We start from the raw sequence: 18,199 nt of genomic DNA on the forward strand, positions 1-18,199 counted from the left end.
TAAAAAAGAATATATAAAAATAAAAGCTTATTCAAAATATGAATAAATACTATAATAGTATATAAAAATATGAAAACAACAATGACTGCGTCATCTTACCCAACCCAATGATGGCTTTGCATTTAACTTCTTCATCCTCGTGATTGGTGAAGTACAGCAATGATTCCAAAACCTTCTCCTTTATCACAACCTGTCAATAACAGTAAAAAATTTCAGGTTTAAATAACACCTAGTTAAACATACCAAATGAAACAAAATCATACAATATCATAGGAATAAAACTGAAAATAAAAAACTGACAATTATAACAAATATTTGATAAAAATAATTAAAAAAATATCTGTAGATAAATTTTTAAAAAACTTTTAACAAGCAATCTTGGGTTTAAAAAAGCTAAATAAATATACATAGAGACTTGATTCAGTGAAATTTGTGTTTGTTAACTCTAATGAGCTAAAGTTAATGAGCAAGCAACTACATGGCACTAACAGCTGCACATAAACTACATGCAGGTCTATAACCGTATAACGGTTACGTAATGGAAAAAGGTTGCGATACCTTAGTGGTGCCCTTGAACTGCTCGAAGTCAAAGTCAAAGTGTCTGCAGAGAGCTCCCACAGTGAAGAGAGATCTGAGCAGGGCTGCTTTGGTGGCAGCCAGTGCCATGCTGTTCGTACCCTCCTGATGCTGTAACTTTAGCTTAGTCAGAGCCCCATAATAACGGTTAAAACAGGCCCATACAAACTTATAATTATGAGTCACTTTATTCACTATCGCACCCAAACAGCTCACACAGTACTGGACAACCTGTGCGAAAGGAGAAAGAACTTAGTGGGATGTGTAGAAATAGGATGCAAACGTGTATCTGTAACTACATGTCAACAAATGACCAACCAGTCAGTTAATCTAATTTAAGATTAATGAACCATACAAATGAATGTTTTAACTATTATTTTAAAAAGATACACAATAAACCACACTAGAATCATTTTTGTCTGCTAAGTAAATAAAATGTTAATTCAGATATGTGAATTGCTTATAAGAGTGGGTGAGAGCAGGTCACTTACGGTCATGCCATATTTTAAGATGAGCTTCATCAGGTCTTCTTCAATGGTGGTCAGGAAGCTCTCACTGGGGTGATCCATCAGAGGAACCACAAGCTCCAGGATCTTCGCAACGTTACAAATCACCATGAAGTCACTCTGAGACTGTGTAAATAAACAAATGCATTATGCATAAACACTGAAAAGAAAAACCATCAATGAAAACAATCTTATACCTTGGCACAATATCATCTTAAAACATTAGCAGTATATGGCCACAAGATGGCAGAATAACCTCAAATATTGCACTGGCAGGTGCTTAGCATACAGCCCTAAAAATCAGTATTTTTATTTATTTATACAAATTCAATTATTGTTCCATTTTAAGTTTCAGTCTTTCTGGATTTCATTTTAATGGTTAAATAACATTTCATAATCAAAAAGCATATCAAATTAATTGAAATCATTTAACTTACAATTATATGAAACTACAATTTAACAACAATTTATTAAAGGTGTAACAAAGCTTACATTTTTGGGGCCCTATGAAATGCATTTTATTTTATTTCCCCAAATTCAAAACATTTCCATTCATTTTTCTGGATTTCTTTTTATTTTTTTGTTTGTTTCAATTTTCTGGTTTCTGTTTTAATGGTTGAATTAAATTTTAATAATTAAAGCCTAATTAAAACCAGTAAAATTTACAATTTAGCAACAATTTATTAAAAGTTCAGCAAAAAGTTTTTATTTTTTCCAAATTCTGTGTTTTCAGTCTTAACTTTTCTGGATTTTAATTAAACCATTTTAATGCTTTAATTACATTTTAATAATTAAAAAATGTCCAATAAATTGAATTATTGAAACGTTAACAATTTAATCATTTATTACATTTACAATAATAAGATCCTATGAAATTTTTTTTTTTATTTATTTTTGAGATTTTTTTCCATAAAACTGTGCAGTCATTTTTAATTTTTCTACATTTTTTATTTAATACAAATTTATTATTACAAATACAAAGTGCTGAAAAATGGCAGGTTTACTGTTAAAATGAAAGTCTGAACTTACACTGCACTTGGTGGTGAGGTAGGGCTGCATAGTCATGGCATGCTTGACCATAAGCTGCGCTCTGATCTTACTGAACAGATACAGCGTGGTGATGCATGCGACTAACCGTGTTGAGTTCACACTCTTGTGCTCTGCACACAGACAGCATAACAACAACAACTTAATACATTTTGGGAAAAACCATCATTTTTAAACTAGCAAGAACAAACTTATTAATTAATGCATTACATTAATTCAATAACTATCATACAATAATTTATTATTTATTTACAAAAATTGCATTAAATGAAACTTAAACCCATTATAATAAATGTCAATCAATCAATCAACATTTATTTATACAGCCCTTTACAACACTCAAGGTGAACCAAAGTGCTTTCCAATAAAAACAGAGCAATAAAAACAAAAATATAAGCCAACAACAAAAATGACATAAAATACACAAAAATGTCACAACATTGCTAGATATTAAAAGTCAGTCTAAATAAATACGTTTTAAGTCTAGCTTTAAAAAGGCCCAGGTCAGTATATCTGGTGCGCATATCGGGGGGAAGCTTATTCCAGAGTCTGGACCCAGCTACAGAAAAAGGCCGGTCACCCCAGTATTTGTACCGTGACCTCGGGACTTCCAGAAAAAGTTGATTTTGAGCCTTGTTTGGCTGACGAAAAGCCAGCATCTCAGTTACATAAGGTGGGGCAAGGCCATTGAGAGCTTTAAAAACAAATAATAACATTTTAAAATCAACTCTAAAAGAAACTGGAAGCCAGTGGAGCGAATAAAGAATTGGGGTGATGTGCTCACGTTTGCGCGTGTTAGTTAAAAGACGGACCGCAGCATTCTGCACCAGCTGAAGGCGACTGAGGGACGACTGTGAGACACCAACATAAAGTGCATTACAATAATCTAATCTTGAACTTATAAAAGCATGAATAGCTTTTTCAAGGTCAGAGCGATTCAAGAATGGTTTGACCTTGGCCAAAAGGCGTAGCTGAAAAAATAGCTTTAACCACGCTGTCAATTTGTTTATCAAATTTCAGGCTACTATCAAAAGTCACACCGAGATTTCTGACAGTTGGTCTAAGCTTTGAAGTCAGCGCATCAAAGTCAGAAGTTACAGATTCTCCAAATAAAATATATTCAGTCTTTTTTCCATTTAGGTGAATGAAATTTTGCTCTAACCATAGTTTAATGTCATGAATGCAATCAATTAGCGACCCAACTGCGTCAGCATTTTTTGGTCTCATAGGCAAATAAATTAGCAAATCATCAGCATAGCAGTGAAAAGCTATATTATGCCTGGCTATAATGGACCTGAGAGGCAGCATGTAAAGTGATAATAAAACGGGTCCGAGAATAGAGCCTTGTGGCACCCCACAAGAGAGAGAAGTGGTGGAGGAGGACGAGTCCCCAATCACTACAGAAAAGGTACTATTGGTCAAATATGACGAGAACCACTGAAGTGCGGTACCACGAATGCCAACAGAGTGATTAAGGCGAGACAGAAGGACTTCATGGTCCACTGTATCAAAGGCCACCGTGAGATCAAGTAGCGCTAGAATAACAGGGCACTTAGCGTCAACAAACCGAGCAATATCGTTGTGCACCTTTAACAGTGCAGAGCAACTATAATAAATACATTTATTTATTTATATTAACATATTCATTTATGTTATTCACTAATTATTTTTAAATAATTTTTTAGAAATTAAAAATGTATCTTAATCATTTTTTTTATTATTTATTTCTATATTTTTACTTGCACGTTTTTCCCCATGGATCCCATAATACTCCCCCGTGGCCCCCTAAATAAGATATCATTATTTATTTTGTATTATATAGATATTTTTATCGTTCTTTTCAAGAGTTTGATTGGATCTGGTGTCGAGTTATTATTCTAGTGCTTTATGTGGTCATTAATTCTTCTGATTATCAGCTTGTGTTTGTGACCGCAGAGATTGACCGTGAGAAAGCGCTGTAGATTGACGGGTTTAATATCATTATACGTGTGGTTTACAGCGGGGATCAGTGCAACGTGTCGCTTGCGGCGGCACTTCATAATGAACCCGAATCTGAGGCTCTTTACAGAGTCGATTTTAAAGGCTGGATTTATTGTCCCGCTCAGCGTGCAGGTCCCATAACTTTCTAGTTAGCCACTACTGGTTTCATGTTTACAGACGGAGCTGAGGAGAAAATAAATAAATAATAAAAATAAGATTACAATAAATTCTTAATTGTTTTATAATAATTATTAGATAATAAAAACATAAATAGTAAAATCTAAGTGAATCTAAATAATAAATATTATTAATCTAATAATAAATTAGATTAAATAAGTTAATAAACAAATAAATTAATAATAATAATAAATTAATAAAGAATTAAATACAAATTATAAATAGATAAAAATTTATTAAAATGAAGTAAATGAAAAGTAAATAAATAATACACTGAGTAGAATAGAATAATGTAACTTGATAAAAACATTTTTTCCAAAAATAATAAACATATCTCTGTATAGGGACTCATTTGGGTCTGTTTTTGTTTTAGGAGAAACATCAGAGATACAGTGAGAAATATTTGAGTTCATATTGAGATATCTGATTTATGATGTCAGACTTTATGTATCTTGGCTCATCTGAGCACAGTTTGAGTGTTATTTTAGTATCAATGATGTATTATAGTTTTGTAAATATTTTGAATTCGATTTTATTTTTATGTTTTCTGTTTTCACTTTAATTTAAGTTAAAGTTTTGGTAATTTTGTTGTGTGTTTTTGTCATTTTTATTAGTTTTTGTTTTTCTAATACATGTATATATCTAGATCGTTTATTTCGTTTTTGTTATTTTAGTACTTAAGATTAAACTAAATGTAAATGAGGCATGTTGCCAAATTGCTGAAATAGAAGTTTAATTTTCTTTTCAATATTTACTGTATTTCAAGTAACATTTTTTTTATTTCTTTTATGGTTTTTATGGTTAAAACATCATGAGAAGCTGGAGCAAGGGTCTCATTGATCTCATTGAAGGAATAATGAAAATAAGTTAAAGATCTCTTGTGTTTTCATTCCTGTGATGATCTGATGTGCAGCTCATTTCTCTGTTGTGGATGATTTGTTATGTTGTCGTTCGCAGCACAATCAGAGTATGAGACTGAAGACGAGCGGCTGCAGGCGGCACAGAAGAGGTTAGAAACACCAGCAGATGATGTGTGATAATATAGACAGCATCATGACTAATGAGATCTAATCAGAGAGCCTGCTCAAGTGCTCTAGCTTTGCACTCTCTTATTGTGTGTGTTCAGTAACACTGCAGACTGTTTGTGCTGATTTATGTGCAAGCTTCGGCTGCCAGATGCTGCACGATGGAAAATATCTGGAACTTTTCATAGAGGAGAAAAGGACAAACAAAGCATATTGATTATTACACACACACACACACACACACACACACTCACTCACACACACACACACACACACCCACACACACCACACACACACACACACTCACGTATAAACTGCAGATGTCGACGTGGTGGCGTTTGAAAGAGCAGAACGGACGCCTCGCTCGACTCCACGTTAATGAAGGTGTTGAATTGGCTAATATTGATCAAAAGAGCCCGGCAGCTCGAGAGTCGCTTCATTTCCCTTTACTTTGCTCCTGGAGAAGGAGCAGGAGCAGCAGTAAGTCTCAGAGTTCCCATGAACGCACCTCGTTAAAGTGATGGATTCGGACCGCGGGCGATCGTCCGGACCTGGGTGGGCATCCACATGTGTCCCGACCCGAGGGAGTCACCTTTCCACGCTCGTCCTCTGCGGCAAACACACTAAACATGATCAGCGCTTTGATCTGACAAACCAGCTGACAGGGAACACTCTCACAGCTCTCACACACCGTTATACAAATGTTAGAACAAAGCGCTCTTAATGTAACATTTATGGAACGTTCTTATAATTAATATTTGATATGTGTGAGTGAGTAAGTGTGTGTGTGTGTGTGTGTGTGTGTGTGTGTGTAGTTTGTTTTAGTTTGCACTTTATCTTAAAGATTAAATTATTTACTCTAGTAAAACAGAACATGTGTGGTTGTGTGTTTACATTTACCATTAGTTATTTAGTGATTTTAATTTTAATTTCATTTTTTTAGGATTTGTGTATAAAGATATATTTTTATATTTTTTGTGTCCCACAATCATGAAAAACCTGGAATTATCAGGGAATTTTAAAGTTGAGAGGAATTTTTCTAATAACTTATTGATTGATTGATGTTCTCAGCTATATTTAAGTAATTTATAAATAATTTAATAATTTATAATTAATATTTTTTTAATTTAATTTTTATTGTCATATTTTTGACTTTATCTTATTTTATTTTATAAACTATCATTATATATTTATTAATTATTATATTCTTGATGGTCTTCTAAGATATGCTATTTATTTTTATTTTGCCTTATTTTATTTTTCACAAATATATTATTCTAATGATATATTTTTCTAATATATTCTAAAACATTTTCATTTTATAATTTTATTTTTATAATTTTATATTTTTTTTAATTGCTGTAATGTATTTGTTTGGAATTGGAATTATTTTTTTCCTGCCATCAGGAGATTGATGAATCTAGTATTTTTATTTTATTTTATTTTATTTTATTTTATTTTCAATTTGTGACCGCTGTAATATATCCGTCCTGCCGTCAGGAGCTTGATGATTGTGTCATACAGCACTGATCCGCACCTGAGCGCTCCTGACGTGTGTGTGTTTAACGCTCCATCGAGTTTCTCCTCGGTTCATGTCATGTGTGATCCGTCACACGTGTAACCGTTAATCTCGCCGCTCCACTTGATTTGCGGCCACTGAACGTGATTTTCTGCCACTAACGGCACATTGTGTTTAGTTTCTTGTCACGCTGTTTTCCTCTGAATGGGAGTAAATCTTCTGATCATACGTCACACCAGCAGCTGGACATTCCCGCTCTGATTTATAACAAGAAAAATTGTTCATTATAATGAGATCCTTGGCAAAAACTCTGTTAGTTTTAAACCAGTCAAATAAAAAACTTCCTAGAAACAAGTTTTAGTTGAACCTATAGGATCTTATTTGTTTCTTAGAGTTTTATATTGAGTTACGGGTCAAAGACGAAAAAGGGTTTAAGCATAAAAACAATGTGTAATACTGCTTTAAATTGTTGTTGTTTTTCCCAAAAAATGTAAAAATAATTTAATTTAATTGCAGTTTTGTGTTTGTTTTTCCAAGCAAAAAATAAATATCATACATTTCCCCTGATTTACAGAAGACACCCGCTAAAATGTCATTCAGTGTAACAATCTTGTCAGACATATTTACAACAAAAAATCAATTTATGACACATTAAAAGACTAATTGCTTTCACCCCAAATACTAATTAGTTGTCATTTTACATTTTTTAAATTTGCCACTATCCTAGGTTTTGCCCATTTGTCAGTAATAATTTTTTACTCATTTAAAACACAATAAAATTTAATATGCTCACTCATTCTTTTATATATATTTTAATATCTACACGTCAGAATAAGCATGTTGTTTGAATTTCTACATAAATATTGTGTTACACTGAATGACACTGTAACATTATTTCAACCAAATTGTAACATTGTATCCTCCAAAAACGTATTTGAAACCTTCAAAGTAGACACTTTGCTTACATTTAATGTGCTTTCTATGGACATAAAATCACTTTTGTACATTTCTTTTGATGCGGACATCTTAATGCATTTGACCCGCTTACACACTTTTTTTGCATTTTATGCTCCAGAAAACCAGACATTTTAATGTTCCTATAATATTACACATACATGTTGAAATAACATTATATTTTAGGTAAAAATAAAGTTTTATAACCCAAATTTATTACCTACAAATATGCTTGTTTGACTGTAAAATATGGCATCTTCTGATTCTCTCGTGAGGACAGATATCATGTTGACTGACTTTCCCTGTTTTTTGTGTAGTTTCCAGGAGATGGTGATGTACTTCGGGCTCAAACCCAAGCCTGGAGAGAAGGAGGTTTCTCCAAACTTCATCTTCATGCTGTGGTACGAGTTCTGCAATGATTTCAAGAGCACCTGGAACCGAGAGAATAAAAACATCTCCAAAGAGAGGTGAGGACCATCCATCTCACAATGAAGTTTAGAGACTAAAGCCGTGTTTGGACCCGTTTAGAGCAATAGTTCAGCCAAAAATAACAATGTGCTGTAAATGCACTCACCCTCAGATCATCAGAGATCAGGATGAGTTTGTGTCTTCATCAGCATTGCATCAGTGTCTCACTGCAAGTGAATGGGTGCCGTCAGAATGAGAGTCCAAACAGCTGATAAAAACATCACAATAATCCACAGTCAAAGACAAATCTAGTCTTTAATGCTCTTCTTATTTTTAATTGCCCACACAATTCGTTTGGCAGCGTCTCTGATTTCAGTGAAGCTTTTACAGATCAAACCTACAGCCAATATTCAGTTCGCACTTAGAAATGCACAAAAAATCACTCTCATTAGTCTCTGCCGCTCTTGTTTTTCAGTCGAAATATCCAAACATTTACTTGAGAGGCAGAAATGCCACGTTTTAGAGAAGATATCATCCATCAGTTGGGTTTATTTTCGTTTCTCCGTACTGTTTTCTCATTTTAAGCATAAATCTAATGAACCTTAGTGAAGTTTAAAAACAAAAACAGCTTGTATAACAGGAAAAGTTGACTCAGAATGTTCATCTGCGGTCATATAAATGATGCACTCTTTTATTTTAGACTCAAAGAAGCTCAGCAGACGGTCCAGAAAATCACAGCTGAGAAGAAAGTGGAGACGAAGAAGACCAACGCAAACAGTCTAGTGAGAAAACACACAAGCACACAGCTTTATTACATTCACTAAACACACGCTCTATAATGAGAATAATTCTATTGCATGTGTTCATGCGGATGATGCTTCGAATGAAGCCGGCAGTGAAATCCATTCTTCATTTCTGCTCTTGCATTCACACACACACACACACATACACGCACACACACACACACACACACAAACACAAACACACACACGCACCTACAGACACACACACACACACACACACACACACACACACCTACAGACACACACACAGGAATAATGCAGAGTTTAATCATTTTCTCACCAAAAACAACACAAATATCACTTCTGAAGGAGAGAATCATTTAAAATGCACACAATTTTGAGCATAAAAAGACATATTTGAACTCACTAGAAACAAATGACAAATACCGGTGTACTAAAACTGACTATTATTGTGGAAGTGGATTGAATTGTGCTTTCAGATCCTGATATTACAGATTTATTGAATGATCAGTCATTAAGTTGGATTCCCATGCATGCATCAACTGATCAGATGTGTAGCTTGAATGCAATGCTTTGGATAAAAGCCTCGACCAAATGCATGAAACTGTTTGTAAAACCCTGTTTGACAGAAAGAGCGACTGCGAAAGAAAGAAGCCGGCGTGTCGTCCAGCTGAGACAGAAACAGATGCATGCTGTTTGTGTTCGTTCAGAGGATCTGCTGAGGATCTGAAGGATCATTTCAGATCACTCCATCATCAGATATACCAGAAAACAGCCCGAAATACTGCATCGAGTGTGTGGAGCCACTTCAGCACGAGAGAACCGTCCTATTAAACATATGCTGATGGCAAGAAACATCTGACATCAATATATCTATCAGAATCAGCAGTGCCTCATATTCCTCAAACAGGGCCTCATTTATATTATCTGTGTTTGGACTTGAATGGCGTCACTCGCTTCTGCCTCGGTGTTTCACCACATTTTTTACTTTTGCCAAAATGAAGCACTTTTACACTCCTCACTCGTGGAGCCTATGCAATATCCTCCGTTTCAAAAGAGAAATGTGCAAATCATATCCATGCATTAAATGTGAGAAAACTACTGATGTATGTTATGATGAAGAACGAATCATATTTACCCTACAGTGAGTGTGCGACTACATCTTCATGCGTAAATGAGTGAGTCAAAGTCCTGTTTATTCACAGAACGAAGGTTTTATTGAGGGATATAATGTTGTGAGGATGCCAGAAAATTATAATGTTTCCCTGTTGGTTTATGTGTAATGAATTCTGTAATTTATCCAGTTATTTCAGGCCCAGATGTGTTGAAAACCTCCTGGAACATTAATACAGTGTCAGATTTTATTGACATTTTTTTATTAATTTCCTGTGACAACATGTACATTTATTAGGTGCAATAAACGGACATCAGTGTCTGCAAAATGAAACGTAAGATTCTCAAAACTCAAATGTGTCTTCTGATTTCTTAAAAAGTATTTACGTTAAAATCACACTTGATTTGAATCATTTTTAAAAACCTTGGATTATAATAGATCGTAATCACCTCAATTTCTAATACGTTTTCAAAGAGTTATTCCGTTTTTGATGCATTAGAAATTTTTCCTCTAAAGCAAAACGTCTTATTTTAAATGCTCACTGTTTGTTTTTACTCACTTCATGAACTTATTATTGTCTTATAAATGATCCAACAAGCAAATCAAAATATGTACTTTATAGATTATATATGAGGAACAATGCGTTTAAATGAATGAAGCACATTATACACAACATCTGTACATCCTTTGCTCTTCACAACCAAATCTTTCACTGTTTTTCCTCTACGGCTGATATTATAAATAGACGAATAGCATGAAGAAACTCACAGCAATCCAGAAGAGCAGTGTCTCATAAAGTCGTTCCACATAGTGGAAACTATCAGTCCTTAAACTCCCGTAATTCTAGATTTGGAGATGAATGAACGATGCTCTTCTGCTTCTGTCACCATTACAGCATAGAGTTCAGGACAGATTTCATGTAGAGTTGCCCTGGAAGCTCTCTAGCATACGAGTAGCTGATAAATAATATGTGCATGAATGTGCATTCTCTCAACAGCAAGATCCAAAAGCCTTAAGACCAAAAATGTAGGATAACCTAAATAAATAAATTGAAAACATTAGGATTTTTAAAAGTGAAATGAGTGATCATTTGACATTTTTGTGCTTTTTTGGTTGTTTTTCACTGGTGTTCCTGCAACTGAACTTGGTTTATAAATGTATAAATACTTCATGCGTCATCTGTTAATTAACGAGCACAAAAAAATGCATGTTTAATAAGCATAAAAGAATATTTAAATATTGTATGACAACTACCCACATCACTACTAGTCAAAATTTGCATTAGAAAGTATTATTATTTTGTTAAAGTATTAGAGCTTTAAATAATTGTGGTGCAAAATTAATGCAAAATTATTTCTGTGACCAGTCAAATGAAATTAAATGAGTGTTATTGATCATTCGATATTTTTAGGTGCTTTTTGACTATTTTTGGCCATTTACTTATTTATTTTTTAACTGGTGTTCATTAATCCTGCAGTTAAAATTTGCTTATAAATACTTCATGCATCTCTCAAATGAGCTAAAAAAAACCCTGCATGTTTAATAATCATAAAAAAATATTATTTAAAACTCTAGTTTTAGATTTAAAAAGATTTCACTTTTTATGTCAACTACCCATGTGCACTACTAGTCAAAATGTATTAGGATTTTTAAATATTAAAAAAAAAAATGAATGCAAAATCTTTTTTATTTTGGTTTTTGACCATTTTTAGGTGCCTTTTTTTCTTCCTGCAGTTAGTTTATAAATATACAAATACTGCATGCATCTCTCAATTAATGATCTCAAAAAACTGCATGTTTAATAATCATCAAAAATATTTAAATGCTGTTTGAAGCGTTAGTTTTAGATGAAGTATGACATGTTTTAGATCAAACTCCCACATGTAGGCCTACTGCTAATCTTCGGTGCTTTTTGACCATTTTTAGATGCTTTTTTTCTTCCAGTTCTTACTGGTGTTCAATAATCCTGCAGTTGATAAAAGTATAATTATCCCATGCATCTCTCAGTTAGGTTAGTGAGCTCATAAAACCGCATGTTTAATAATCATAATAAATGTAGATTAAAAACGACACTTTCATGTCAACTACCGACGTGCACTACTAGTTAAAATGTAGACACAGTGAACTGGATTTACGTTCCTAAACATCTTGATGCCAGAAAATGAGTCTGTAGACGAGCTTAAGAAGGAGTGAAAGGAGAAGCATCATCATCATCATCATCATCATCACACATTGAATCTGTGACTAGTAGTGTGTAACGGTGACAGATGCGTCTCTTCCGCGAGCTCCAGCAGATCAAGCGTGTCTAGTACTCGCGTGCTCTTACTGACGCGTCGCTCTCGGGTCTAGTCCAGCTCGATGGAGACGCAGCGGCACTGTTTGACGCGCTGCACGCGCTTCTTCCGCGTCGGCGGCTGCTGGCCGGGGCAGCTGAGGGTGAAGGTCATGGTGGTGAAGCGCTTGGGTTTGCAGAACGAGCACGACTGGAACGCACCCTCCTCTCTGCGCACGTGTCTGGGGATGTAGAAGGAGTTGCACTGTCCGTAGCAGAAGCGGTTGATGATGGTGCGGCTGACGCAGCCCTCCTCGTGGATGGTCTGTTTGAGCGGCTGCGTCTTGCACCAGTCGCGCTTCAGGTAGCGGCGCTCGGTGACATGCAGCGCCTCCTGGCTCGACTCCAGAACCTCCTCCGAGCCCCGGCTCCTGCCTCTGGAGCCCGAGGCCGCCTGCTGCTGCTGGTCCGACTCGTTCGGGTTGTTCTTGTCCGGGTGAGGAATCGCGCCTCGGTTCCGCTTGGATTCGGTGGGACTCGAGAGAAGAAGAACCCAGATGAAGAGCAGCGCGCACGCGATCCGAGCGGAGGAGGCCATCGGCACTGAAGAGAGAGAACGGCACAGCGTTCAGAAACATTCACAGCGTTCGGAAAAAATTCAGAGCATTTGGAAACATTCGGGAACATTCAGAGCGTTCGGAAACAAACATTCAGAGCGTTCGGAAACATTCAGAGCGTCGGGAAACATTCAGAGCGTCGGGAAACATTCGGAGCGTCGGGAAACATTCGGAGCGTTCGGAAACATTCAGAGCGTTGGGAAACATTCGGAGCGTTCGGAAACATTCGGAGCGTCGGGAAACATTCGGAGCGTCGGGAAACATTCGGAGCGTCGGGAAACATGCGGAGCGTTCGGAAACATTCAGAGCGTTGGGAAACATTCGGAGCGTTGGGAAACATTCGGAGCGTTGGGAAACATTCGGAGCGTTGGGAAACATTCGGAGCGTTGGGAAACATTCGGAGCGTTCGGAAACATTCGGAGCGTTGGGAAACATTCGGAGCGTTCGGAAACATTCGGAGCGTTGGGAAACATTCGGAGCGTTCGGAAACATTCGGAGCGTTGGGAAACATTCGGAGCGTTCGGAAACAAACATTCAGAGCGTTCGGAAAAATTCAGAGCATTCTGAAACATTCGGAAACATTCAGAGCGTTCTAAAAAGATCCAGAAACATTCACAGCGTACAGAAAAATTCGGAAACATTCACAGTGTTGGGAAACATTCAACTACACAAACGCCTTCCGTTCAGTTATGAAAACCTAGTTCTCTGAACGTTGAAAAATGTTACATTTTAAAATGTTATGAACGTTAAGGGGGAAAAAATCATTTTGCAAACATGGGAACGTTACTTTTAAATGAACATTCTGAAACACGTAGCAACATTTAAAAAATGTTAGATGAACACCCAACTTAAAGGTTTCATTAAAAATAAACAATCAATAACATTTTAGAACATTATTAAAGACCAGATAACTTTGAACAAATGTTGTTTTAATGTTACTGAATGAATGTTTGTTCCTAACTTTGAGAGAACGTTCCGTGTCAGCTGAGAGCATCTTCACATTCACAAACTCAACGTTCTGTGATGCTCCCACCAGTTTATCCAATATTATGGTAGCATATATTTAATCACTGAATGATTGCCATATTCATAAACCAACCTTAAATGATGAAATGTGGTTGAAATATTGTAACTTGTTTCAATATTGAAACAATATTTAATGCTCAACGGTTGAAGAAAGTACTTAGAAATCAATGCTGAAATATTAACAAGATATGTACACTGACCTCTACATATTAAAACATCTTCAAAAATCAATATACATAATGTATAATAATGGTATGTATGTATATATATTATTCCTATATTTTGAGATATAATGTAGATAGCTTTAATAAAAATTTATAAAATTTAAAAAATAAAAGATATAAAAATACCATGTTTATTTTTTCATGCAGATCATGCAGTCAGTGGTTGGGATAATTAGTCTTACTCCAGAGAATACATGGCCATATAACCATGGCACCATATCTAAACTCACAAACATTCTTCATTTTAATATTTAGACAATTATTAAAGCTGAATGACAGCAGAATTGTGCAAAGACACATTTCTGCATATCTCCTTTATTCAAGAATGAGAGTCACGTGAAATCTAGTCATCGTTGGAGAGATCTTCAGTTAATTGTCCAGCAAGACATTATAAACTCTTACCTGAAAATATTATTACTGTTTCTGTATTATAGTTCCTGTAGCTCAAACGCAAGGCACTAACAACACTAAGGTCATGGGTTCGATTCCCAGGGAATGCATGAACTGATCACATCTATCCTGAACGCAAGTCGCTTTGGATAAAATCATCTGACCAATGCATAAACGTAAAGAAGTAAAGAACGGACACCTGCTCCAAATACACGTTCATAGATCAGTGAAGGTGTGGAGATCTCTCACCTGTCAGTGTGGATGAGCTTCTAGAGGAGATCTGTGTGAGGAGAGGAGCTGCGATCCGTCCCATAGAGACACACACACACACACACACTGAGCTCCTGCTGTTAAAATGAGCAGCACATCTCCACGCTCTCAGACACAATGCTGGAGAATCAGAGCTGTCCAGCCCCTCACACACACACACACACACGCACTCTCACACATGTTGTGTTTCCATGTTTTATGGGGACATCCCATAGGCGTCATTTAAAGTTTGCGATCAGTAAGATTTTTAAAGTATTTTAAAGAAATCTGCATTTATTTGATAAAAAATCAGTAAAATCAGTAATATTGTGAAAAATTATTACCATTTAAAATAAGGGTTTTCTATTTTAATATACTTTAAACTGTGATTTATTTCTGTGATCAAAGCTGTATTTTCAGCATCTTTATTGCAGTCTTCAGTGTCACGTGATCTTCAGAAATCGTTCTAATATGCTGATTTATTATCAATGTTGGAAACAGTTGGAAAAATATTTTTGTATTCACGTTGGTTTCATACATATCTCAAAATATTCATACTATTTTCTCCAAACAGCTGATTTAATGACTTAAAAATATCGAGTACTTTCTTGTATACACGTGAGTGTACCTCACACGATTTTATTATTTATTTTTAAAAATATTTTTTCGAACTTATGTTTAAAAGTAAAATCTTTGAGTAATGATAATTAAGAAGTTTTATTTAACCTGAAAAAAAACTTTTCTCAAATCTAATTGGCGTCGCGCTTTTAAACGTGTCACGTGACAAGCGAAACCCAACGGACGACGTCCAGAAGGCGTGAATGTTTCACAGCAACGGGTGCTTTAGTTTTACACAAAACCAAAAGAACATATCATATGAGTCATATGAACTGTTTTTATGACACTTTTATTGTACTTTATCGTCAAAGTGTCCGTCCACTAAGGGACTGGGACGTTTTTCCTCTCAGAATGACGACGCGAGGGTGATTAAACAACGACAGAATCTGTATTTCTGTCAATTATTCTAATGCTTTAAGAGAGAAATAAGCTGGTATTCATTTCTTTCACTATAGTGAACTTTCTAGCAACACATCTGCTCTTGTTTGATTGATTCAGACCCATTAATTCAGGTCATAATTGTTTAGAGTTGGTGTGTTACGTCAGTTTATTCTCAGCATGTGTTTCTGGTTTATTCTCTTTCTTGGCTACAAAACAACTGACTACAAATATGAACGTATTGTCGTTTATAAAACACACCACAACATTGGTTTCTGCCAGATATACATGATCCATGTACAAGAATCTAATAAGCTCTTCTGTCCTGAGCTGCTTTAGTTTGTGTTTTTCTCAAGGCCAAATTCCTTCCATTAATCCTTTACTGAAAAAAGCATTAAATCGTGATCCAATACACACTAGTGGATCTGTATGGATCTGTCTTCAGGGAAAATGAGCCCAGAAATTCACAGAAATCATGATTTCTCAATCAGAGCAGCTTGATTGTGTTGTGGCGGGTCAGTCTGACTCAGAATACATTTTCAAACAGCTTGAAATACTGGTTAAATTATTTATTTATTCTTGAAATTTGGTGGATATTTCTCATTTAGGGTCATGAATAAGCATGCAAAGTTTCAACGCGGAGATGTTTTTTGGAAAGGCTGTACAAAAATTATTGACCCCCATTGGTTTCCATGCAATTTGCCAAAAGCCAACACTCTAAAAACACTAAAGAGTCATGTAGGAAACAGAAAACCTTTATTTTAGTTTGTCAGACACATAAAATACATGAGAACGTATGAAATTTAACTCAGAGTGTACTCAAAATCGAAGACTTGTCTTCTGAATCATCCGAAGGAAAATTCAGTGAAATTCAGAGTTTCACGGTCAAAAAAATCTGTTTTTGGTGGTTAGTTTTTTGGATCTGTTACAGCACTGAAAACAAGTGAGAAAACCATTACAAGGGTTTGAGAAGACGAAGAAAGGCAGAGAAAGCACAAATAGCAATAAATACTACTTACACCAAGTATAAATAATATTAGATCATATTTATACTAGTCACTAATATTTAAAGTAGTTATGACAAAAAAAAAAAAAAATCTTATATGTGTTGGTGCAGCTAATTTTGAACAGAAAAATATGTGGGTCAAATTAACCCCAAACTATTTCTAATTTCTCTCAATATATATTTTTTAGCCTATACTAAAAGTTTTCTGTTTTTATATGAATCTTTGTTTTTTTCTGGAAACCAATGTGGGTTCATTTGACCCCCGGTTGTACCCGGTTTTGAACACAACAAGAGGTTAATCTTAACTAGTTGTTATGTAGATCAGTAAATCTTGATGGCAGTGGAGAGGGATCTACTACAGATGATCAACCACTAAGACAGTTTAAAGCTGCAACACAAAACTCTAGACTCTTGATAGAAGGGTATATTATGAAAATATTGGTGTTTATACTGATGGAATAGTTTACATTTATCCTTTAACTTAAGATTTAACCCTTAACCCATTGCATTGGTTTACAGGAGTTATATCAAATCAGCTTCAAACAATAATAAACAGATTGTAGTCAAGTTTACTTTTAGCCCCAGTTTGGCAGTAAAACCATTCAAATCGTGACGCAAGACCAGTGAACTTTAATAATGAATCTTGGCCCTGTTGAACAAAGTGCGCCACCAGGTGGTGAAGAAAGGAACTTCAAAACATTAGTTAAACACAAAGGCCTGGTTTCATAGACAGGGTTTAGCCTAAACCAGGATTAGGCCATAGTTCATTTAGGACATTCAAGTAATTTTTATAAACATGCCTTAGAAAAAAACATCACTGGTGTGCATCTCGAGACAAAACAAAGGCACTGATATATTTTAAGATCAGTCAGTGCAAGTTGCTTTCATTTGAAACAGCTCACTTACATTTTAGTCTAGGACTAGGCTTAAGCCTTGTTTGTGAAACCGGGGGAAAGAGTTTAGTTTGACAACTTCATGTACAAAAGCAGAACAACAAATGAGCATTGAGCAATAACAACAGCATTGAGGATAATCACATGAGACCATAATACTGCCTAACACAACATACATTTCCTTGAGTTACACCATGAACGTCGTCTTTAAGGCCTTTCAAAAGAAAATCAAGTTTTTGCATAAAACATAAATTACGGTAAATAAGACACTTCCCAAATCCAACCTTTTCCGCTCTAATTTACAAACATCCATTTTCACTCTAAATACACTCATGAACTATTCTTACATGAACATCACTCTTCACACTTTCATGGACTCGTCTTTTCACTTACAGCAACACAACTAGATACTCATACAACAGATGAGCATATTTCAAAATTATGGATTTCAGATTG

At 35.3% G+C, this 18,199-nt stretch overlaps 2 protein-coding genes across 2 annotated transcripts in view; one reads left to right on the top strand and one right to left on the bottom strand.

The window, feature by feature from the left end:
* Positions 1 to 10,393, top strand: part of LOC107678701 (formin-like) — a 53,153-nt gene extending 42,760 nt beyond the window's left edge. Inside the window, exons 16-19 of the mRNA XM_016474073.1 lie at positions 5,244 to 5,295; positions 8,102 to 8,251; positions 8,893 to 8,974; positions 9,586 to 10,393. Of these exons, the coding sequence (XP_016329559.1) occupies positions 5,244 to 5,295; positions 8,102 to 8,251; positions 8,893 to 8,974; positions 9,586 to 9,630 (329 nt within the window). The 3' untranslated portion in view covers positions 9,631 to 10,393. The remainder of the gene's footprint in view (positions 1 to 5,243; positions 5,296 to 8,101; positions 8,252 to 8,892; positions 8,975 to 9,585) is intronic.
* A 1,996-nt stretch (positions 10,394 to 12,389) lies between these two features.
* On the bottom strand, positions 12,390 to 14,912 carry LOC107678702 (gremlin-1-like). The gene is made up of 2 exons (XM_016474074.1): positions 14,849 to 14,912; positions 12,390 to 12,945 (listed from the first exon to the last, which is right to left on the bottom strand). The coding sequence occupies exons 1-2, from the start codon at positions 14,910 to 14,912 to the stop codon at positions 12,416 to 12,418; spliced, it is 594 nt and encodes a 197-aa protein (XP_016329560.1). The 3' UTR covers positions 12,390 to 12,415.
* Between the last annotated feature and the right edge of the window lie 3,287 nt (positions 14,913 to 18,199).

The sequence above is a fragment of the Sinocyclocheilus anshuiensis genome, unplaced genomic scaffold (assembly GCF_001515605.1).
Source record: "Sinocyclocheilus anshuiensis isolate Anshui unplaced genomic scaffold, SAMN03320099.WGS_v1.1 scaffold208, whole genome shotgun sequence".
Taxonomy (NCBI): Eukaryota; Metazoa; Chordata; class Actinopteri; order Cypriniformes; family Cyprinidae; genus Sinocyclocheilus; species Sinocyclocheilus anshuiensis.

Bases quoted from the DNA above. Each gene is read 5' to 3' on its own strand.
- LOC107678702 (XM_016474074.1), bottom strand. From the start codon at position 14,912: ATGGGACGGATCGCAGCTCCTCTCCTCACACAGATCTCCTCTAGAAGC. The intron at 12,946-14,848 runs GTGAGAGATCTC...CTCTCTCTTCAG, and splicing joins AAGCTCATCCACACTGACAG to TGCCGATGGCCTCCTCCGCT.